Source organism: Danio aesculapii, chromosome 20 (assembly GCF_903798145.1).
Source record: "Danio aesculapii chromosome 20, fDanAes4.1, whole genome shotgun sequence".
Lineage (NCBI taxonomy): Eukaryota > Metazoa > Chordata > Actinopteri > Cypriniformes > Danionidae > Danio > Danio aesculapii.
Window position 1 is genome coordinate 48,950,583 of NC_079454.1, and position 24,326 is coordinate 48,974,908.

At 37.6% G+C, this 24,326-nt stretch overlaps 1 protein-coding gene across 2 annotated transcripts in view; it reads right to left on the reverse strand.

Moving 5' to 3' along the window:
• The window catches only part of ipo13b (importin 13b), a 119,924-nt gene that overhangs the window by 84,116 nt on the left and 11,482 nt on the right, over positions 1-24,326 (reverse strand). For both annotated transcript variants that reach the window (XM_056480801.1, XM_056480799.1), the window contains exons 2-3: positions 13,654-13,779; positions 10,972-11,582 (exon numbers count right to left, since the gene is read on the reverse strand). In XM_056480801.1, the coding sequence (XP_056336776.1) occupies positions 10,972-11,582; positions 13,654-13,779 (737 nt within the window). The remainder of the gene's footprint in view (positions 1-10,971; positions 11,583-13,653; positions 13,780-24,326) is intronic.

Genomic DNA, 24,326 nt, shown 5'->3' on the forward strand with positions numbered 1-24,326 from the left:
GATCCCCCTCGCCTCTGCTAGTGTGTGGAGGGAAAGCGCATGCAAATTTTACCTGAACTGGAAGTACATATTTGGTGATGTTCTGTATTGACGTTGACGCGATCAAACAAAAGATCTGAACCCAAATCGATTCGTTTATTCGACTCCGAGTCAAATATTTCGCTAAAGAATCAATAGTTTTAAACGATGTTCACTTTAAGATTTAAACCTCAGCTGAATGTTTTCATTCACTTAGAGCTGTGTTACACACTGCATGAAGATCATTTTCAATAACCCATAATAGGGGCTCTTTAATGCCTGTCTGAGAAAAGTGTATAAAGTGTGTAGTGAGGGGTTTTACCGCCTTAAAACATTTATAATAACTGTAAAAAATAAAGCGGACTACTTCACAGATTTTGCCTATTGTGGGTTATTTTTTGAACGAAACTCCCACGAATAATGAAAGACCACTGTACTGCATACAAAGTATGAAGCTGATCGGTCAGCTCTTGTCCTATGATATGTGCGAGCAAGCCGCGCGCCTCCATTGGAAATAACGAACTTGCGCATGAAAAAGACGTGATATGTGAATAGCCACCACCATTTGGGATTCCCATTTGCCATTGTGGTCATTCACAGGATTTGTTGACAAATGGGTTGTGGATCCATTCCTTGGCAGTTTGCGGGTCCTTTACTGCAGTGGTTCTAAAACTGGTGGTTGCGACCCCTGCGGGGGTAGCAGAATAATTTCAAGGGGTCGCGAGAGTTGTGTAAAAAATTGTGTAATTTTCAGCGATTAAAATAGATATTTTTCAGTATTGAAAGCTACAAACAAATATTTTCAGATTTAAAAAAATATATTACTGATTAGTGTTTAAAAATAAAGGGAATCGAACATCATAACAGTGCAGTGACTAACTCGCTAGTTATCACTACAGCATGCATCTGGATGTGAAAACCGCAACTGCAGAGATGGATACATTTGTAATTCGCAAATCTAAAAATGTTGACGAAACTGTGGACAGTTTGTCCGAGCCATCGGAACCGTCTACTTTAACTGAGCAAGACTAAGACTAAGACCAAAGTAGGAAACGTCAGAAATATCAGGATGAGTTTATAAAGTTTGGATTCACTTGCTCTAATATCAACAGTACTCATTTAACGGTAAGCTAAAATAATTTTAATGTATAGTAAATATAGTTAAAATACAGCTTAAAAGAAGTTATTTTTATTGTTTGTATATGCTTTGGTAGTGGGGGGGGGGGTCGCGAGTTCTTGACAATGTTACATTGGGGGTAGCTGGCTTAAAAGTTCGAGAACCACTGCTTTACTAGGCCTTTTCCCCTTAGCAAAAAACTTTCCAAAGAAGTCTGTTTCTTACTCATTTTGCTAGCTGTGGGTTACATTTTGGTGCTCAAGTGACCGAGATGTAACCGAGAGAATACGGTCATTTTTTAAAATAAAAGACTTTTCAAAATAAAAGATCATTCAGACTTAGATAATAAATAAAACAGAAGTAATTAACGATTTCTAGTGTGGCCCGGTACCAATTGATCCATGGTCCGGTATCGGTCCGCAGGCTGGCGGTTGGGGACCACTGGTCTACAGAACAAACTACTGTTATACAATAACTTGCCTAATTACCCTAACTTGCCTAATTAACCTAGTTAAGCCTTTTAATGTCACTTCAAGCTGAATACTAGTATTTAAAAAAAATATCTAGTCAAATATTATTTACTGTCATCATGACAAAGATAATAGACATCAGTTATTAGAAATGAGTTATTAAAACTATTATCTTTAGAAATATGTTGAACAAATCGTCTCTGTTGAACAGAAATTGGGGGGTAAACATATATAAAGGGGGGTTATTAATTCAGGGGGGCTAATAATTCTGACTTCAACTGTACCCTAATCTTTTTTTTAGTAAATCCAATGAATTATTATTTTTAGTGTTCGACCTTTAAGAGCAGGTTGACATGCTCGCCATACTGAACAAACAGCAGCACACAGCAAGCGAACTACAGACATCGTGTTCAGCAGAATCTCAAAATGTTACAATCGAGAGAGTGAAAAAACTCACACACTGGCAGGCCACGAGTTTACCCATCAAATCTACTGTCAGTCTGCAACAGCGCGTCAAAAACAAGGCCCTGGGGCTGAATACGGCATGCTGAGATGACTATTCTGGCTTTTTTTAAATGAAAAGGGCTGATTTAAAAAAGAAAAAACATCGTAACGCGCTCAGATTAGATCAGATCATAAAACCTGCTTTGAGGAAAATATCTGAATGATGCAGGAATAAATGGATGCATTAATAATACTAAATTATTCAGCGCTGTCAGTTTGTCTGAGACGGAATTAAATTATGGCTTAATTATGCATGTAATTAAAATAAACTGACAAGTTTATTAATATTCATAACTGTGTGGTAATATTCAGCTTCAGATGGTTTATCAAAGGTATAATACTTCAGTCAAGTGCAACTGTATTTTTATTTTTTGTTACATATTTTTAATTCAAATAAATATGAAGAGTTCAGATGCAAAAGCCTTTTTGATTATCATAAAGGACCCCAGACAACTGCGTCACGAAATGCAGGGGTTTTTCCTTTCTATTCAACATGCTGTATCAAATTCCATTAAAAGAGCACTCTTCCACCGGTCCTTACTTAATGCTCGCATCAAATACCTCAGTTTGTCATGGGGGCATGAATGAAATGTTCCTGAATGAAAGTGAAACTGCTGTTAAAAGGGAAAAATTACAAATGAAACACCTGAAATTACATGAAACTTTGGAGGAAACATAGATAGCGTGGTGACTAGGGATGCAACGATTATAGATGTTATGGCAGTTTTGTTATGCGCTGATTTACATTTTTCTGTTTTGGGCATGGATTAAAGTACGCGAGTCGGCCTTATATGCAAGTGGGGCAGAGCAGGATTCTCCCGATGACCACCTGCGCAATACCATTCTTTGCCACTATGATGATAGCCTCAGTCATAGTTAGTCCAGTGTACGCGGTTAACGGTCTCGGTGTACAAACTAGCAGTCGGCATAACTTTGTATAATGAGTTTTATTCTGTGCACAAACACGGTGTTGAGAAGCCTTTACGATTAATTAACCATGACAAGTTAAAGCGGGGTTAATAGTGAAACCGGTTAATCGTTGCATCCCTAGCGGTGACGCAATGACATTAATCTATCCATGTATTTTAACAGAGGTGTCCAAACTTTTTGGGCCGAGGGCCAGCTGCAAAAAAAAACGTTGTCCCGAGCCAAATTGTACATACATCAGATAGATAGATAGATAGATAGATAGATAGATAGATAGATAGATAGATAGATAGATAGATAGATAGATAGATAGATAGATAGATAGATAGATAGATAGATAGATAGATAGATAGATAGATAGATAGATAGATAGATAGATAGATAGATGTGTGTGTTTATTATAATGGAATTACTTTAACTCGTCATCCAACTGTGTTTCTAGAAAGACTTGCGTTGAAAATCTTGAATCTTCTCTGGGCAAATGACAGTTGCAACACTCATCCTTTATAAATTTTCCTTCAGAGAAGGGTTTCCTGTGCTGTGCTTTTAGCTGAGCTACCTCATAACTAGCCAGCGTAGAATTTTCTTGCACTTTATTAGCACGAAAAAACTGCTGTTGTTGAGCTGATAGGGCAGCTGCTAATTGTTTTACTTTTTGATCTCGTTCGGCACCAGTGTAAGAGCTGAAGGCCTAATGTTTTGTTTCATAATGTCTTTAATATTATATTCCTTCATTACTGCAACTGATTCCTGGCAAATTAAAGACACATTTCCCGCTGAAGAAATATTCTTTGACCCAACGTGACTGAAATTTCCTGCACTCACTGTTGATTTTCCCTTTTCTTGGTTGCGCCATGGCTCGCCAAAACGTGATCATCAATTATGTTTCTTCAGTTTGTTCGGTTAGTTTTACTTCATAACAGGAACTGCAGCCTAATTGAAGGCATGTCATAGCGACACCTGGTGGTTATTTACTGAATTATGATTCATTTTTGTATAGTGGGCCAGATTCTATTAATATTTTTTAAAAAGCCTTGCGGGCCGCCACAAAACTGATTGTGGGTCGCAGATGGCCCGCGGGCCGTAGCTTGGACACCCCTGTACTATAACATGTAAGACGGGATCATGAAAAGAACATTTAAAAAGCAACTCATGTAAACATCTTGTTATTATCGTCTCATTCAGATTAAGGCAAATTATTAGATTACTGATAACCATGTAAACATAGTCACAAGCCCCAACCCTAGAGAAAAAGGAGTTCAGTATTTTGATGACAGCCTTTCCACAGATTAGTTGGAAGCTAATGTGATTTCATAATGCAAATCTTAAATTCATGCTAACCAACAAATGAAGGAAATATATTGATGCAATTCAAATATATAAAATATGAACTGATGTTTACTTTAAACTTAAATTATATTGTTCTATTTAAATTATTTCTAAAAAGATTTTTCTACAGTCATCCACCTTAATTTTGTGGCTCAAAAGTATCGGTTCAGGCACCGGTACCATTTTAAAAGTATTGATTTAGCACCGGTATCGAAAAAACCCCAAACGATACCCAATCGTACCGACATTTTCAGACCCCACAGACACCCTGGAGCCAACACGAAACAAACTCAATGCAAACAAAATGTGCACCCACTTTCCCTGAAAAATCTAAATCCTTCTAAAGGTCATTTTTCTAATCATCTCCCTCATGCTCCGCAAGGTGAAAAGACACCTGTAGACACTGTTAACCTGCAGCATTAGACCGCTGTCTGTCTCCATCAACGCTTTAACCTCAATGGAGAATGTGTTCACCTCTGGAGGTCCTGCTTCAGCGGCCGGGGGGGTTGGGCTGAACCAATCAGAGCGGAAGACATCGCTGGCTCGCTCCATCTCCATGGAAACGCCAGCCATCCTTGAAATAAACCTGCCGCCGTCGCCACCAAAACCCCCCCTTCTCTCACTGATGACACTGTGTTTCAGTTTGCCTTTGTTTCTGTCTTTCTTCTTACAAGTATCTCTCTCTCTCTCTCTCTCTGACACTTTCATCTCACCTGTGCTTGCTCTCAATCACACCATTTCTCTCACTCCCTCAATCACCTGCTGTACAAATGGATGCTTTTTTTCTTATTGTTCTCGAAGGTGAGGTATAGGTCAATAATGGTTAAATGTATTAGCTGTGATAACTAATGTAGTGGAGAAAATTACAATTTTTCATAACTACTGGTGTGCGCATAATAACGATTGTGCATCAAATCATTCTTTTACTTTCGTAAATCTTTAGATTAGAGGTTTATTATTATTTTATTTTGACAGGGAACACGGTTTTTATTTAATTAAATAATAATAACTGGATTGTATTTTTTCTGATGCTGATTAGACTGTATTAGAGCAAAATAATTACCATTTACACTACAGTATTAAAGTAAAATGATGTAAAATTATTAAATAATGTAGATGATGAGAAAATTACAATTTGTGTCAATAATAATAATAAATCTGGCTGATAATTGCGCACCAAATCTCCCTTTTACTTTCTTAAATGTTCAGATTTGAGGTTCATTAATATTTTATTTTGACAGGGAACACTGTTGTTATTTAATTAAAAAATAATAACTGGATTGTATTTTTTCTGATGCTGATTAGACTGTATTTGAGCAAAATAATTACCATTTACACTACAGTATTAATGTAAAATGATGTAAAATTAATAATGTAGATGATGAGAAAATTACAATTTGTGTGAATAATAATAATGATAATTCTGGCCAATAATTGCACACTGAATCTCCATTTTACTTTATTAAATGTTCAGGTTGAGGTTTATTAATATTTTATTTTGTCAGGGAACACCGTTGTTGTTTAATAAAAAAAAAAGAGCTGGACTGTATTTTTTTTGTTGATTAGACTGTATTAAAGTAAAATAATTACCATACACAATACAGTATTAATGTAAAATGATGTAAAAAACTATTTGTGAGAATAATAATAATTCTGGCCAATAATTGCACACTGAATCTCCATTTTACTTTATTAAATGTTCAGATTTGAGGTTCATTAATATTTTGAGCTGACAGAGAATACGGTTGTTGTTTAATTAAAAATAATAAAAAAAAATTCTGAAGCTCATTAGATTTTATTAAAAGTAAAATATTTACCATTTACACTACTGTATTAATGTAAAACGATGTAAAATTAATTATTAATGTAGATGAGAGAATTACAATTGGTGTGAATAATTCATTCATTCATTTTCTTTTCGGCTTAGTCCCTTTTTTAATCCGGGGTCGCCACAGCGGAATGAACCGCCATCTTATCCAGCACATGTTTTACGCAGTGGATGCCCTTCCAGCTGCAACCCATCTCTGGGAAACATCCATACACAGTCGGACACTACGGACAGTTTAGCCTACCCATTTCACCTGTACCGCATGTCTTTGGACTGTAGAGGTAACCAGAGCAGGGAGAACATGCAAACTACACACAGAAATGCCAACTGACCCAGCCGAGGCTCGAACCAGCAACCTTCTTGCAGTGAGGCGACAGCACTACCTACTGCGCCATTTTAATCTCCATTTTAATTTCCTAAATGGTCAGATTTGAGGTTTATTATTATTTTATTTTGACAGGGAACACTGTTGTTGTTTAATTAAAAAATAATAACTGGACTATATTTATTTCTGATGCTCATTAAACTGTATTAAAGTAAAAATAATTACTATTTACTCTACAGTATTAATGTAAAATGATGTAAATGTAATAATTAATGTAGATGAGAAAACAAAACAATTCATAATTATTGGTGTGCATAATAATTATAATAATTCTGGCCAATAACTGCATACCAAATGTCCCTTTTACTTTCTTAAATGTTCAAATTTGAGGTTTATTAATATTTTATTTTGTCAGGGAACACGGTTGTTGTTTAATTAAATAATAATAACTGGACTATTTTTTTCTGATGCTGATCAGACTGTATTAAAGTAAAATAATTACCTTTATACTTCAGTACTAATGAAAAATGATGTAAATAACGTAAAAGAGAAAACTATTGGTGTGCATAATAACAATTCTGGCCAATAATTGCACACCAAATCTCCCTTTCACCTTCTCAAATGTTCAGATTTGAGGTTCAATAATATTTTGAGCTGACAGAAAACACGGTTGTTGTTTAATTAAATAATAATAACTGGATTGTAATTTTTCTGATGCTCAGACTGTATTACAGTAAAAATAATTACTATTTACTCTACAGTATTAATGTAAAATGAGGTAAAATTAATTATTAATGTAGGTGATTAATTGTGCACATAATTATTTGTGTGCATGATAATAATAATCATAATTCTGGCCAATAATTGTGCACAAACATCTCCATTTTACTTTCTTAAATGGTCAGATTTGAGGTTTATTAATATTTTATTTTGACAGAGAACACTGTTGTTATTTAATTAAAAAATTAAATGAAAGAGTTCCAGATGGAAACGTTTGTTTTGTGTTTACCTTTTGGTTAAAGTTGCTGCATGTCCGCCATTTCCCACTGGTAAATGACTGAGTTTTAGCTACTTGTACATTAAGCTAGGATTCAGAAAAAACAAAACACCAGTGAAGAAACTCGACACAGACTGCCCGCTAGTGATTTGGAAGTGTTATTGCAGAGCAACACAAACAGCATGCAGAAATATAAATGCATTACTAACCGCAAGGTAGGCGCTGACAACACTATTACAGACAACACAAGGGTGTGCTACAGAGGACTGCATTGTTTTATCAGTCACCGGATTACATAGGCTGAAGCAGGGAAGCGTCTTCATGGCATTTAACTGAAGCCTAGGAGGTCACTTAAGCGTATTACTCTTAAAGAGATTGTTTGATGCCTAATATGCTTTAAATTGTTTAATTTAAACTGAAGTGAATGATATTAAAGTTCTGCTTACACCATATCTGCATTTTGAAATCACAGCAACAGCTGGAGGTTTGTAGTCCACAGCATGTTGTTGTAATGTTTACAGTGCTAATCCTATACTTCTGGGTTTCTTCCCACCGCAGCCTCGATTTCGTTCTTTAAAATGGCGGCCGCATGAAATAAGCGTATTATACAATGCAGTAGGGGTGGGCGATATGACCTAAAATTAATATCCCGGTATTTTTCAGCTTTTGAACGGTGACAGTATAATATCATGGTATTACTTTCAATAGCAAAATAAAATACATCTCAAGGAAGAACGGACAAAAGAAAGTCTCACTTCTATCACTCTTTAAAAGTTTCGGTTTGGGTCATTGTAAATGCTCAGTCTCGTTATGAGCTGATCTTCATTTCTCTGTGTTGGTGGAATAAAGCAGGCGAGTCAGCCGCACCAATTTATGAGCAGACAGAGCAGGATTCTCGTGATGACCACCAGCGCAATACCGCTCTTTGTTATGAGCTGTAGTTTCAGTGTAAACTTAGTAAAGGTGAGCTTCTTTGGCGATGATGTGTACAGTGTTAGATTTTATATTTAGTGGACATTTGCGCTGGACACGCGGTGAATGCAACGCATCCAGATTCAGGCACCTTCTCCGAAAACACTCGATTGATCTCAGCTGGCGGATCAACATTTACCTCATGTCATGATCGCTGTCATCTGCGCCATTATTATTATTATAACTTTAGGTGAGGTTTGCAAACCTGTGCACTTTTCACTCTTCAGCCGTTTGCATTTCCTGCAGTAACAAAAGCTCCCTGTTATCTGACAGCGGGAAGCGTTGAGTGACTAACAGCTAATATGAACCAATACAGCAGCAGGTAGAGCGATTCAGCAAGTTTTTAGAGAAAATCAGATTGCACTACAACCATTATATTCAGACACACAAATGCTCCCAAATATATTATCAGGGCGCATAGATTAAATTTCGGGCGCTCATGCGACCAAAATGGTTGCAATTTCGAGCCCTGTAGTATAAGCACAGGTATTCAGACCACAACTGAACGTTTGAAAATTGAATGCCTTATTATTTAGATTTAGCTATTATTGATGTAAATGCAGCCGTTCAAGGCGCATAATTGATTTATTACGGTATTGACGGTATTAGAAAATCCATGTAGTGGCGCAATGTCACACCGGTGATGACTATGACACCGGTGTACCGCCCACCCCTACAATGCAGTGATCATATGTAGTTTCATAATACAATATAGTAACATTTTAATGTAGAAAAGCCAACGTGGGTGTCTTAAGGAGCAAAAATACAGCATATGAGCTCTCTGCTGTGTCATCACTCACATTGCACGTCATATCTCTCCAACCGTTCGCTTGGGATGTTTTTCATGAACTGGCCCCTATGACAAACTAATTGAACAGCCCTGACCTGTTCTAAGGTATTTGCATGGTATTTGGAGTGCGACTAGTCAACGCCATTCAAAAAGCATCCCAGCAGAGCATTAAAATCGACCAATCGACTAGTCTGTGGAACCCCTACTGTGCATTAATCTCTGCTCCATCTAAAAGCATGTGCTGGAGGTTTACTAGAACCGGCTTTACTGACAAAATGCGTATGAAAATCTCCTCGATTTAATAACAAAGCCCTACTCAGACATAATTGCTTTTGCAGCCATTTCATTTATTTTATATGAGTGTTGTACTGCTGAAGTCTGACCTCTGAGTCGGGCTGTGAGATGGTGTTGGCGATGGTGTTGACCCAGAGGGGAGTGTAGCTTGTGTTAGAGTGACAAACGATTTTCATTTAAACAAATCGGTGTAAACTACACACTCGAGTTAATCGATAAAATCAATTTATCAGACAGCCATAGTTGTAAATAATATATAATGTCAAAATATTAATGACATCTTCTCATTCTTTGGATTCTATTGAATCAAATCTGAATCAACCTTGTATTTTCATACAGCTCAGTTGCCAACATCAGGATGTCTAAACACACATACTGGAGGTTCACTAGAGCCGGCTTTACTGACAAAATATGCATGAAAATCACCTCGATTAATCCCCCAGCCCTATTCACCTTTTGCTTTTCACTCCAATTCATGAGTTTTACAGAAGCATTGCACTGCTGGACTGCGCATTCACTGGTGTCATTCAAACGACAAATAAAAAAAACATTATTTACACGATCTCCCACATCTCAACACACACCAACGCCTAAAATATTTTCAATTCCAAGTGAGTGGGCTTAACAAACCACCTGTATAAACGTACATTCTCTCTCTCTCACACACAAAAAACCTTCCCCCTTCTTACTCTATCACTAAATTCTCTGAGTACATATAGTTCCTCAGTATATTTAGCACTTCCTGCATGTACTGCCTCTCCTTGGTGAATCGCTGAACGCCTCCTTTATTGCAAGTCTTTTTTGACAAAAGCATCTGCTAAATGACTCAATGTAAATGCTAAAGACTGACCTCTGTCCCATTAGCATAGAAGATTAGTCTTGTTTTTGAATCTGCCACTATGCTGACACATAAGCATTTGTAGCTCCGCCCTCATTTGAAAAAGAGCATCTCATTTGAATTTAAAGCTACAGTCACCAAAATGGCACAATTTGAATCAAAGCCTAAAAGGGTCAGTTTCAGCGAGTTACAAAACATTATTTGTTGGGTATTTTGAGCTGAAACATACCCACACACACACACACACACACACACGAGATGTAAGAGACTTATTTGATATCTAGTAAAAAAAAAACTTTTATGAAGCGTGCTTCATGTGAGTGGGCTTGACAAACCACCTGTAGAAAAACCCTCTCTTTCTCTCTCCAAAAAAAAAAAAACAAACCCTCCCAACTCCTTACTCTAGCACTAAAATCTCTGAGCACAAATAGTTCCTCTGCATAATTAGCACTTCCTGCCTGTACTGCCTCTTCTTGTAGGATCACTGAATGCCTCCTCAATTGTGAGTCGCTTTGAACAAAAGCGTCTGCCAAATAATTGAATGTAAATGCTAAAGACTGACCTCTGTGAGTCGGGCTGTGAGATGGTGTTGACGATGGCCTCCACCGCCGTATCGAACAGCTCTGGATCCGCCAGCGCGGTAAAACTGGCCTCTACTAAGCCCTCGCTCTCATTCAGAGGGACGTCCAACAGAACCCAACTGGACAGACACTTGAGTACGCGGGCTTTGACCAGTGACGGAGAGTCCGGCTGCCGTAATAACTGCTGCAAGAGTGGGTACACGGCCGTCCACTCGCTGCCCAGAGCGCCCCTCACCTGCCCCTTGCGGTACTGCGGCAGCCGGCTGGTCTGAAACTCCTCTGGAAGAACCGTCAGGAGCTCCAGTAAAGCCAAGCAGCGAGCACGTCCGTCAACGTCACCGCCGTCCTCCTGAAACATGCGCACCATTTCAGACACAGCCCCCGGCCAAGCCTCAGGCATCATGTTAAGGGCGAGGGACGCCAGCGCCACGCACAACCGGGTCAGGACGATCTTAGAGCCGGAGGCGAAGCGAGCGATCTGAGAGAAGAGCTGGGATTTGAGGGAGTCATACTGCTCGGCCGGGATGTCGCTCCAGTAGCGGGAGATCTTGGTGTGAAGGGCACTGGCGCCAAAGTACTGGATCTCTGGAACCTGCAGGGATTAAAGGAGACCTATAAATATTTAAAAATCATTTTTATAAGGGGTTTAAACCACTGATCTATAATAGAGAACTGGACTGCTCATTGCTAACCCTAACCTAAACCTAACCCAACTGCGGTTGTTGTTCCCATGTTGAAAAAAATTGGTAGGGTTGTTACGTTTTTAGGTGTGATTAAGGCCAAATCTAAATTCTACCCCTTAGCCCTTCCCCTTACCCCTACCCCTCTTTTTGCGTGTTCACGTGAAGGGGTAGGGGTGTCCCAATTCTCTTTAGCTTGAAGGCGTAGGGCTAAGGGGAAAGGCTAGATACCACTTCAAACGGAAATTTTTCAGAACCACACTCAAAAACAAAGGAATAAGAAAATGACCAAGAATAAACCATGTACAACAGCAGCATGGCTGCACACGGAAGTAAGGAGATCCACAAATGAAATATTTTTTTTTAAATATTTGATTAAAAAAATAAATAACAGGGTAAATAAAAAATATTTGATTTACTAGCTAATAACCTTTTCATTATCTATAAAATGAAACTTCTGAGCCTAATTATAGGAGCCTGATAGAAAAATGCTCATTTACAAGAAAAGGGGTCTGATGATTTAGAGGGTTTTGCATCTGAACTTTTCATATAAAGACTATCACAACAGGCCTAACTACGCTCAGGTTTTCTATGGGATTAACAGGAAATCGTATGATTTTAATTAGAAAACATCGTTAACAAAAGTAGCACACAAAAGTAGAGTGAAAGAGCTCACATCAGAAAACTTCAGGCCATTTGGTGGGATAATTTCTCCATCTAAAGGTGGGTAAGGAAAAGGTGCACTGAAATAGAACTTCATTTTATTTTTTCCTATATATATATATATATATATATATATATATATATATATATTATTATATATATATTATGTATTTTCGGGTTCACGTAGGCTGGTGAAACAATCCTTTGCCACTGTGATAAATAATGTTTCCTGACGCCGCTTGCGTTTCTCAACAGTCGGCGAATCATTAGTTCTCTAATGTGAGATATTGCGCTCTATTTTTGTGTCCCTTTTTTGGGGTCGACAGGATATAAAACTTGGTTCTGGATTTTTTAGCTTGTCTACTTTACATTTTGTCACATAGCAAATTTTAGACATTGGATAATTTCATTTATCCGCCAGAAATGACAAGGAGTCACCCTACCAAATACAAAGTCAATGGAGTGGTTTGGATTGTCCCCCTCCTCTGTGGGTGTGGCCTTCATATTACGAAGCGCTGCGCTGATTCCATGGCTATGGCTACAGGATTCCAACGTTTTTCAAAATCATAATAAAATAATAATAACCTGTGTTACGCCCCGTCTAGGGGTAAGGACGCAACATGAAAGGGAAGACAATGCTGCTTAAGAAAATATATAAAGATTTTATTTTCACAATGATTTTCTCAAACAAAATTCGTCTCTTTTTTTTTTCAACTTCAGGAGCTGACCAGGCCGAAACAATAAACAAAACAATCTAAATTTAAATCCCCTCTAAATTTCCTATTTTCAGCAAAAAGAAAGAAAATAAAATACACTTTCTTACCTTCCTCATTTGTCCACAAAAACAATCAATTAAAAAAAGTACAAAAGAAAATGGCGTCAAGCTCCCTACTTACTTTCTACAAATATTTACAATCAGCAAACAAATCCAAAGGGGGCAAAACAACAGAGTAGTCACTTAACAGGCAGAGGTCAGATTTTCAATGTCAATAAAGCAAGAGTAATGCACTAAATACTTTCACAAACTCCAATTCAACAAATCTAACTAACAAACACACAACTTCTTTCTGTAATCGTAGACACCACTACCAACCACAAGTGAGCTCAAACAAAGAGTATCTACTTTTTCCCCAAACTGACACAATATCAACAGAAAGTGTTGCTCTAGAGAGAAAATGTAGGTGCAGATTAGTTGATGCAAGGCTGACGGCTGCGATGCAACAGCTGTCATCTGATCAGTGTGAAACAGCCATGTAAAAAGACAAGAACAGATGGAAAACATACCATAACAGATCAGCGGAGAGAACGGGATGTCCTTACCTTCTCTGGTCTCAGTAAAACCCAACAGAACTGCCAGGCCTGAGGAGACACTTGAGCCTGCATCAGCCATTTCTGAGCCAGATTCTTATTCTCGATGTTGGGATCATAATAGAGCTGATGCAGAGCCTGCGAGAGAGACACACACACACGCACAGAGAGAGATGGTTTTAGACACTGATACATTGCACTCTGGCCATTACGGAGCACATGGATTCAGACTAATAACGCTTTATTAACCCCAGGGTTCCTGCGGGCCAGTTTGAAAAGACATGTATATAAAAGCGTGTGCTGTTAAAGTGGTTCACTGGGTCTCACAGCTGCTGATGCGTGTAACTCGCACCTTCATTTTTGCAGGTGAAGCATTTCATATAGTTAGAGGGCAGAAAAATGCAGCTTTATTAAATATTTATTTAATAGTAAGAGGACATAATCAGCATTTGGCACAAAATGTGTAGTCTCTATATTAAATCAGGAATTTAAATACAAATGAATATTTAATTTTAAAAGTATTATTAAACAAATAATAATAATAATAATAATAATAATAACATTTATTTGTTCATTCATTCAGTTGAAGCCAAAATTAATAGCCCTTCTCTGAAATGTGTGGTCTTTTTCCAGTATTTCACAAGTGATGTTTAATAGACCAAGAATATTTTCACAACTTGTCCAGTATTTATTTATTTTTCTAATAAAAAAAGCAATTTTGCTTAAAAAAAAAACAATTTAAGGCATTATTAGCGTCTTTAAGAAATATATTTTTTTGGATTGTCTACAGAACAAACAACTGTTATCCAATCACTTGCCTAAATTTATATATACACTACCTGACAAAAGTCTTGTGGTCGACCACTGTTGTAAGAGCAACAAATAATAACTTGATTTCTAGTTGATCATTTGGAAAAGTGTCAGAAGGTCGATTTTTCTGCTGAATCATCTGTTGAACTGCATCCCAATCATCACAAATACTGCAGAAGACCTACTGGAACCCGCATGGACCCAAGATTCTCACAGAAATCAGTCAAGTTTGGTGAAGCAAAAATCATGGTTTGGGGTTACATTCAGTATGGGGGCGTGCGAGAGACCTGCAGAGTGGATGGCAACATCAACAGCCTGAGGTATCAAGACATTTGTGCTGCCCATTACATTACAAACCACAGGAGAGGGCAAATTCTTCAGCAGAATAGCGCTCCTCATACTTCAGCCTCCACATCAAAGCTCCTAAAAGCAAAGAAGGTCAAAGTGCTCCAGGATTGGCCAGCCCAGTCACCAGACATGAACATTATTGAGCATGTCTGGGGTAAGATGAAGGAGGAGGCATTGAAGATAAATCCAAAGAATCCTGATGAACTCTGGGAGTCCTGCAAGAACGCTTTCTTTGTCATTCCAGATGACTTGATTAATAAGTGATTTGAGTCATTGCAGAGATGTATGAATGCAGTCCTCCAAGCTCATGATGGAGTCAGACACAATATTCATTCTGTTTCCACTGCAGCATGACTTTATATTCTGTACTGGACATTATTTCTGTTATGTGACAAGACTTTTGTCTCAGTAAAGTCAGACCTTACTGTCCTAATTAAATCATTCACAATCTAGGCATGATCATATTTTATTTTGGTAAAATAAGCGTAATCTAGAGGCCTTTGCCTTTTATCAAATCATCAACTAGAAGTCAAAATTTTGTTTGTTGTTCCTTGGATTGGCAAAAAGACTTTTGTCAGGCAGTATATATATATATATTTATGTAACTTTTAGAGACAGACCATTTAGAAACAGGTGATTAATAATTACATGAAGGTAAACTTTTGGATCTCATACAGCTGTCCCCCCACTTTTAAAATGTCTGCTACGCCCCTGTGTATATATATTTAAATATAATAATTTAAATATTTATCTTCACATTTAAAATAACAATAATATTAATAACAACAACAACCATAATAATAATTATAATAATAATAATAATAATAATAATAATAATAATAATAAGTAAAAGAATGACACAAAAATACATAATGAAAATAATTTAAACTAAATAATTTAAATATTTATCTTCACATTTAAAATAATAATAATAATAATAAATAATAACTATAATGATATTAATAAGAAGAAGAAGAAGAAGAAATAAAAGAATGACAAAGATGCTGCATTTATTTGTTTTGTTTTTATTTATTAGTAAAAAAGTTGTGTGAAATAATACTTTACTCTTCTATTTCAATATATTATGTTATTTATTTGGTTTTATAAATGTCGAATGTTTGTATAAATGTGAAATTTTGAAAAAAAAAGTGTTAATTTATTGCAAAAAAATTAAATCACTGAGCAATTTACATTATGAGACCAAAACATCTATATATCTATATCTATATATCTATATATCTATCTATATCTATATATCTATCTATCTATCTATCTATCTATATATATATATATATATATATATATATATATATATATATATATCACTAGTGAATACATCTATATCTATATTTATATATCTCTAGTGACTACACCGCTGAATGTTAACAAAGTGTTTTTATGATTTAGTCTGAACACTTCAATCATACAAGAACAAAAAATATTTAAATAAAAATCAAGGGAGAGTATGGAAGAATTATACACTTATGTGTGTCAGAATACATTAAAACCCACATCTGTCAAAGTAAACCAGGTGACAAGACGAACCCAACAGTGTGTGGTCAGATCTAAGAGGCATCAGCCATAAACCCTCCGCACAAAGCGAGCCGGGATAAAAATAAACATGGTACAAATGCACACGGATGTATCTTTTGAAATGAGTTTCTATGGCAACTGTCTCTTCTGTACAAACTCATTCTTAAAGACCAGCGCTGAATGACTTCGGTCCATTGACATGATGGTTACCGCATCCCATCCTGTCTGTGTGAGTGCGTGTGTGAGAGTTTCCCTCATTCTGTAGAATCCATTTTACTCAGACGTCTATTAATCGCTCATTTATTCTGACTCTATGAGCTTCTATGCTGCAAGCACAGTCTGCACTTCATTCCGCGTGTAAAGTCTGCTACATTAAGGCGTAAAGCTGCTTACTGAGGTGCTTTTATACTTACCATTTGAGTAATACGCGAGTGATAAAGTACATTCAGGAGGTTGTTATCATTGAATAAACCCGACAGGCTTATCGGTATGATTCAGGAAGCAGAGACAATCAAATATAGCTATAGTGGGAGTCTTTAAGTTAATATTTTGAAGACGTCCCTAAATACACATCGATAGAGATAACGATGTAAATTGTGCTGCTATTCAAAATTGTTTCATAAAAGTTTTTAATTTTGATAACAATAGAAGGTTTATATACGAGATGCAATTCTAGAATCTTTGCTAGATCCTGTTTCCATCAAAACAATTCGCCGGGAGCTACACATGGTCAATATACATGGCCGGACTACTATAGACAAACTTTTGGTCACTCGTGCCAATGCCAAACGTCGGTTTCAATGCTGCCAGCAGTAAAAATCTTGAGCTGTGGACAATGTGAAACAAGTTTTGTTCTCTAATGAGTCCACCTTCACTGTCTTTCCCACATCTGAGAGAGTTATGGTGTGGAGAAGCCCCAAAGAAGTGTACCACCCAGACTGCTGCATGCCCAGAGTGAAGCATGGGGAGGATCAGTGATGGTTTGCAATATCCTGGCATTCCCTAGGTCCAGTACTTGTGCTAGATGAGTGCGTCACTATCAATGACTACAAAAGCATTCTGGAGGATCGTGTGCACTCAATGGGTCAAACTATTTTATCCTGAATGTGATGCTGTGTATCTGGATGATAATGCACCGAAACGCACAGGGCTGGTGACAGAGTGGTTTGATAAGCACATAAAACTGAAGTTTAACATCTTCCATGGCCTGCAGTCACCAGATCTAAATATTATTGAGCCACTTTGGGGTGTTTCGGGGGAGAGAGTCAGGATCCTCCAGCATCACACAGTGACCTGGTCACTATTTTGCGAAAAGAATGGCTCAAAATCCCTCTGGCCACTGTGCGGGACTTGTATCTGTCATTCCCAAGACAAATTGATGCTGGCCAAAAATGGAGGCCCAACAGCATACTAATGAACTATTGTGGTTTAAAACCATGCGTTTCGGTTTCATTGTATAACCGGTAGGATGGATGGACGGACGGATGGATTTATTGATAGATAGATTTATGTATATATGTGTATATCTCTGGCTCTGGATGGCCACAGTCCTCCACTGCACCTTGTCCCACATTCATTTCAAAGGAGCGCTACCCTGTGCTAAAATGGCGGCTTTACTGACGCATTCCTTTCAAAACACAACAATAACGTAGGTGACATCTAATGTAAATTTCTACGTGCATTCCCTATGTCAAGTACTTGTGCTAGATGGGTGCGTCACTGCCAAGGACTACCAAAGCATTCTGGAGGACCATGTGCAGCCAATGGTTCAAACATTGTCTCCTGGATGTGGTGCTGTGTATCTGGATTATAAAGCACTGAAACATACAGCAAAACTGATGACAGAGTGGTTTGATAAGCACATGAAAATTAAGGTGAACATCTCCCATGGCCTGCACAGTCACCAGACCTAAATATTATTAAGCCACTTTGGAGTGTTTCGGAAAAGCGACTCAGGATCCTCCAGCATCATGTAGTGACAGGGCCACTATTCTGCGAGAAAAATGACTCAAAATCCCTCTGGCCACTGTGCAGGACTTGTATGTATCATTCCCAAAACAAACTGATGCTGTATTGGACACAGGAGTCCCTACAGCATACCAATGAACAATTGGGGTCTAAAACCATGAGTTTCAGTTTCAATGTATAACCAGGATGGATGGATGGATAGATGGATGGACGGACGGACGGAATTGTTGATAAATGGATGGATGGATGGATGGATGGAATTGTTGATAAATGGATGGATGGACGGATGGATGGATGGAATTGTTGATAAATGGATGGATGGACGGATGGATGGATGGAATTGTTGATAAATGGATGGATGGATGGAATTGTTGATAAATGGCTGGATGGAATTGTTGATAAATGGCTGGATGGATGGAATTGTTGATAAATGGATGGACGGATGGAATTGTTGATAAATGGCTGGATGGATGGATGGATGGAATTGTTGATAAATGGATGGATGGATGGAATTGTTGATAAATGGCTGGATGGATGGATGGATGGAATTGTTGATAAATGGATGGATGGATGGAATTGTTGATAAATGGCTGGACGGATGGAATTGTTGATAAATGGCTGGACGGATGGAATTGTTGATAAATGGATGGATGGAATTGTTGATAAATGGTTGGATGGAATTGTTGATAAATGGTTGGATGGAATTGTTGATAAATGGTTGGATGGAATTGTTGATAAATGGATTGATGGAATTGTTGATAAATGGATTGATGGAATTGTTGATAAATGGATGGATGGATGGATGGAATTGTTGATAAATGGATGGATGGATGGATGGAATTGTTGATAAATGGATGGATGGATGGAATTGTTGATAAATGGATGGATGGATGGAATTGTTGATAAATGGATGGATGGATGGAATTGTTGATAAATGGATGGATGGATGGAATTGTTGATAAATGGATGGATGGATGGAATTGTTGATAAATGGCTGGACGGATGGAATTGTTGATAAATGGCTGGACGGATGGAATTGTTGATAAATGGATGGATGGAATTGTTGATAAATGGATGGATGGAATTGTTGATAAATGGTTGGATGGAATTGTTGATAAATGGATTGATGGAATTGTTGATAAATGGATGGATGGAATTGTTGATAAATGGATGGATGGATGGAGGGAATTGTTGATAAATGGATGGATGGATGGATGGAATTGTTGATAAATGGATGGATGGATGGAATTGTTGATAAATGGATGGATGGATGGAATTGTTGATAAATGGATGGATGGAATTGTTGATAAATGGCTGGACGGATGGAATTGTTGATAAATGGATGGATGGATGGAATTGTTGATAAATGGATGGATGGATGGATGGATGGAATTGTTGATAAATGGATGGATGGATGGATGGATGGAATTGTTGATAAATGGATGGATGGATGGATGGAATTGTTGATAAATGGATGGATGGATGGATGGAATTGTTGATAAATGGATGGATGGATGGATGGATGGATGGATGGATGGAATTGTTGATAAATGGATGGATGGATGGATGGATGGAATTGTTGATAAATGGATGGACGGACGGATGAAATTGTTGATAAATGGATGGATGGATGAAATTGTTGATAAATGGATGGATGGATGGAATTGTTGATAAATGGATGGATGGATGGAGGGATGGATAAATGTGTGTATACCACAGCACTAACCCAACACAGAAAGCATTTTGCAGGCAAGAACATAAGCATGACTTGTTTCCCGGTGGACCATTTAAACCTGTTCACTCTGACTGCAAAACACCACATGAAGCCAAACATTTGAAGATTTTTGGGATCGTGTTCAACAACCCCATCTGGAGCAATCAGGAGCGGTTGTTCTGACATCATCAGCCATGTGTCTGTGAATATTAAATCTCATAATTGGTGGGTTTTGAGAATCACTTTGATTCTGAGGTAAATAATTACACAGCCCCTGATATTTAACTTTCTTATTGTGAATCAACGCTGAAGCATTCATCACAATACATTGTATTATCACAACATTTACCTAAGCTTAAATAAAAAAAGGTTACTTTCACATGTATGACAACCAAAAAAATACTTGGATTATTGCATGTTGTATGTACATATTCAGAGAAAACAAACATATTAAATAGCAAAAGAATGATTAAGTACAATAAGTAAAATTTTTTCAATAACTCTTATTAGAAAACACAAGTTAAAGAGAATCGACTATGTAAAATCACTTTTATAAGAGGTTTAGACAGTTGTGTGGCAACAGTGTGTGAATATAACCAGCCTCTAATGGTAAAAATGTATTAATTCTATTAGTTATAATCCCACATGATAATAAAAACACTTTGATTGACATTCTCCCTTTGTACGTGTCATCAGAGGAGGATAGCTCCGCCCTCTAGTGATGATGTCCTTCTCATTAGTATAGGAGGTTAGTCTTTTGTTTGGATCTGCCACTATGCTGACACACATGCATTTGTAGCTCCGCCTTCTTTTAAAAAGAGCTTTTAATTTGAACTTTTTTTGAGATTTTAACAGATTGTGTGTGTTGAGCATCAGTTAAGACAATGTTAGCACCTGTTAGCTTTAATTGTGGGGAAAACTGGATAATTTTGAGCTTTTGTCAGCTAATTTCATCTTCTGGGTTTTAAAAGAATTTTGGGGGCGGGATCAAAATCAGTGACATAGCGCGAATCTGCTAGCAGAGTGATGATGTGTCGGTTTCTCATTATTATTCATAGCGGAGTTTTCTTATCCTATGAGAAGACCCTACTTCTTAATTATTCATGACAGCACGTACTTTCTGAGGGCAAGGCAGACCTGCCAAGCTAGGAGACCCAACAACTGGGTGAGACACGGGTCGTATGAGTTTGTTTCTATGATTCACAAGGTTTGTTGCATGTTTTTCCCCGCGATGCTGTCCGGGCCGATACAGCAAAGCTGTTGGTTTTCAGCAAGCATTTTTATCGGGAGAGCTGTACTAGAATTGGAGAATGGCAGACTTTGTCTTTTATCAGTGAAGTTCGATACCATCAGGTTAGCATTGAGACACTTCGCTTTTATCTGTGCTGCTGTGTTCGCACATGTACCTTTATCCATGCTGCTGTGTTCGCACATGTTTAATCAATTACTTACAGTTTATTTCTTTGCATTTTAACTTCGTAAACTGTAAAATCATGGGTCTCCTCACGGTTTGGGTCTCATTTTGTGAGCCGACTGACGGTTCGCTCCACTCTTTTTCCCCTGTCTTCAGCCACGCCCACTCCTCCTTCTGAATGGCTGTATTTAAATTTCTGTTGCGTTTCATCTTGTGCAAACAGTCAAATTGCTTATCACTGCAAACCTCCTCACGTAGCGTGTTGTTATGACACGGGGTTACAATGTAACCTGCAATGTAATATTTATATCAGTAATCACTATCACTAATTAATAACCTTATGTGGAACTCTGCTACCGGAGGTCGCATTTCGGTCACGAGAGCATGCTTTGAGAGCCTTTCTGACTGACGGAATGAAATACGTGTTTTTCCACCAAGGCAACGCGGGGTGCTGAAGTGGCATTGGGCAGGTTAAAATGGCCAAAACAAAGACAGCATTCTGGCACCTAACTCACATTTTCAAAGGAGAATATCTGACTTCAGCATTGCTTTTCAGATAAACAAAAATGTTCACTCAGCATGTTTCTTAAATATCTGCAGACATATTAGGGTATTTTTATGCTTTAGAAGAGTCAAAAATGTACATACAACACCTTTAAATAATAAATTAACATCAGCTAAGATTAATAATAAATGCTTTTGTTGTTGTCATTACATAGATTATGATTAAATGAAGCTTACTATACAGAGTTAATAAAAAAAGCTTAATAGTAATTTTCATTGTTGTAGGCCAGATTAACATGTGAAAATGTTCGAAAGTAAATCACCTATTCAATCTTCAAGCATTTGGTGCTGTGATGAACATCCATTGCCAATACAACAATCTGAATCTTCCTTAAAAAGCACTCGAAATGTTTAAATAATTAATAATTATTCACAGTCCCTGCTGAAAAAAACTGCTTAAACCAGCCTAGTCTGGTTGGCTGGTTTTAGCTGGTCGACCAGCCTGGTTTTAGAGGGGTTTTGGACATTTCCAGCCTGGTTTAAGCTGGACGTAGCTGGTTTTGGCTGGGCTCCCACACTGAAAAAAAATTATTCAAAGATGATTCCTTGGATTTACTCAATTTTTTTTACGTTAAGGGGTTGTAAACAATTAATTTGGGCTGAATTTAAACAAACAAATTAAGTTGAACATTGTTAAATTTAATTTGTTTGTTTAAATTCAACACAAATCAATTGTTTGCAAGAGTTTTGCATGCAACACTTTTTCAGTGGGCTAGGCTAGTCAAGCTGGTTTTAGCTGGTCATTTTCCAGCCTGACCAGTCTAGACCAGGCTGGTCAACCAGCTAAAACCAGCCAACCAGCCTAGGCTGGTTTAAGCTGTTTTTTCAGCAGGGACTGTGAATAATTATTAATTATTTAACCATTTCGAGTGCTTTTTAAGAAGATTCAGATTGTTGTATTGGCAATGGATGTTCATCACAGCACCAAGTGCTTGAAGATTGAATAGGTGATTTACTTTCAGGCTGGTTTAAGCTGTGTTTTTTTCAGTAGGGGTATTTTGAAGTGCCTGAAATATCACTATTGTGCATTTTCATCAGCACAATACACTACTGAATTATTAAACATCGTCATCGTCATATACAGTTGAAGTCCGAATAATTCGCCCTCCTGTGATTTTTTTTTCTCTTCTTTTTTAAATATTTCCCAAATAATTTTTAACAGAGCAAGGACTTTTTCACAGTATTTCCTATAGTATTTTTTCTTCTGGAGAAAGTCTTATTTGTTTTATTTTGGCTAGAATAAAAGCAGTTTTTAATTTTTTATAAACCATTTTAAGAACAATATTATTAGCAATTATTAAGCAATGTTTTTTTCAATTGTCTCCAGAACAAACCACTGTTATACACTGACTTATTTCCCTAACTCTGACTTAAATACCCTACTGAAAAAAACAGCTTAAACCAGCCTAGGCTGGTTGGCTGGTTTTAGCTGGTTGACCAGCCTGGTTTTAGGGGGGTTTTGACCATTTCCAGGCTGGTTTCCAGCTATTTCCAGCCTGGTCTTAGCTGGTCAGGCTGGAAAATGACCAGCTAAAACCAGCTTGACCAACCTAGCCAGGTTGGGAGCCCAGCCAAGATCAGCTATGTCCAGCTTAAACCAGGCTTGTTAAGTTGGTTTTAACTGGTTTTAGCTGGTCATTTTCCAGCCTGACCAGCTAAGACCAGGCTGGAAATAGCTGAAAACCAGCCTGGAAATGGCCAAAACCCCTCTAAAACCAGGCTGGTCAACCAGCTAAAACCAGCCAACCAGCCAAGGCTGGTTTAAGCTGGATTTTTCAGCAGCGTAATTAAGTCTTTAAATGTCACTTTAAGCTGAATACTAGTAAATCTCAGTCAAATATTATTGACTGTCATCATGGCAAAGATAAAATAAAGCAGTTATTAGAAATGAGTTATTAAAACTATTATGTTTAGAAATGTGTTGGAAAAAAATCTCTACAATATAGAAGGGGGCTAATAATTATGACTTCAACTGTATCTACCCATGGCAATCAAAGACAGCACTACAGATATAACCGCTAAACAAATACTCCAAGCAGAAATGTCTGTGCTTTTTGACCTTTCAGCACTGCAGGATCATAAAGGAGCATGTGTGTGTAAGCAGCACAGCGAGACGCGGCTGTTGACTGGTTTCAACAGTCAATGGTTAGAAAAACACACCAGGTTGCCCCTGACAACTGAATCCCTGCTCACAACTAGAGAGATATAATTAGCAAAGCCAACAGGCGAGCCAATCAAGACACAATAGTGGAACATGACAACACGCACGCAAACACACACAAAGCAGATACCCTGGGTGAATAATCAAACATTTTCACATGAAAAGCATACACA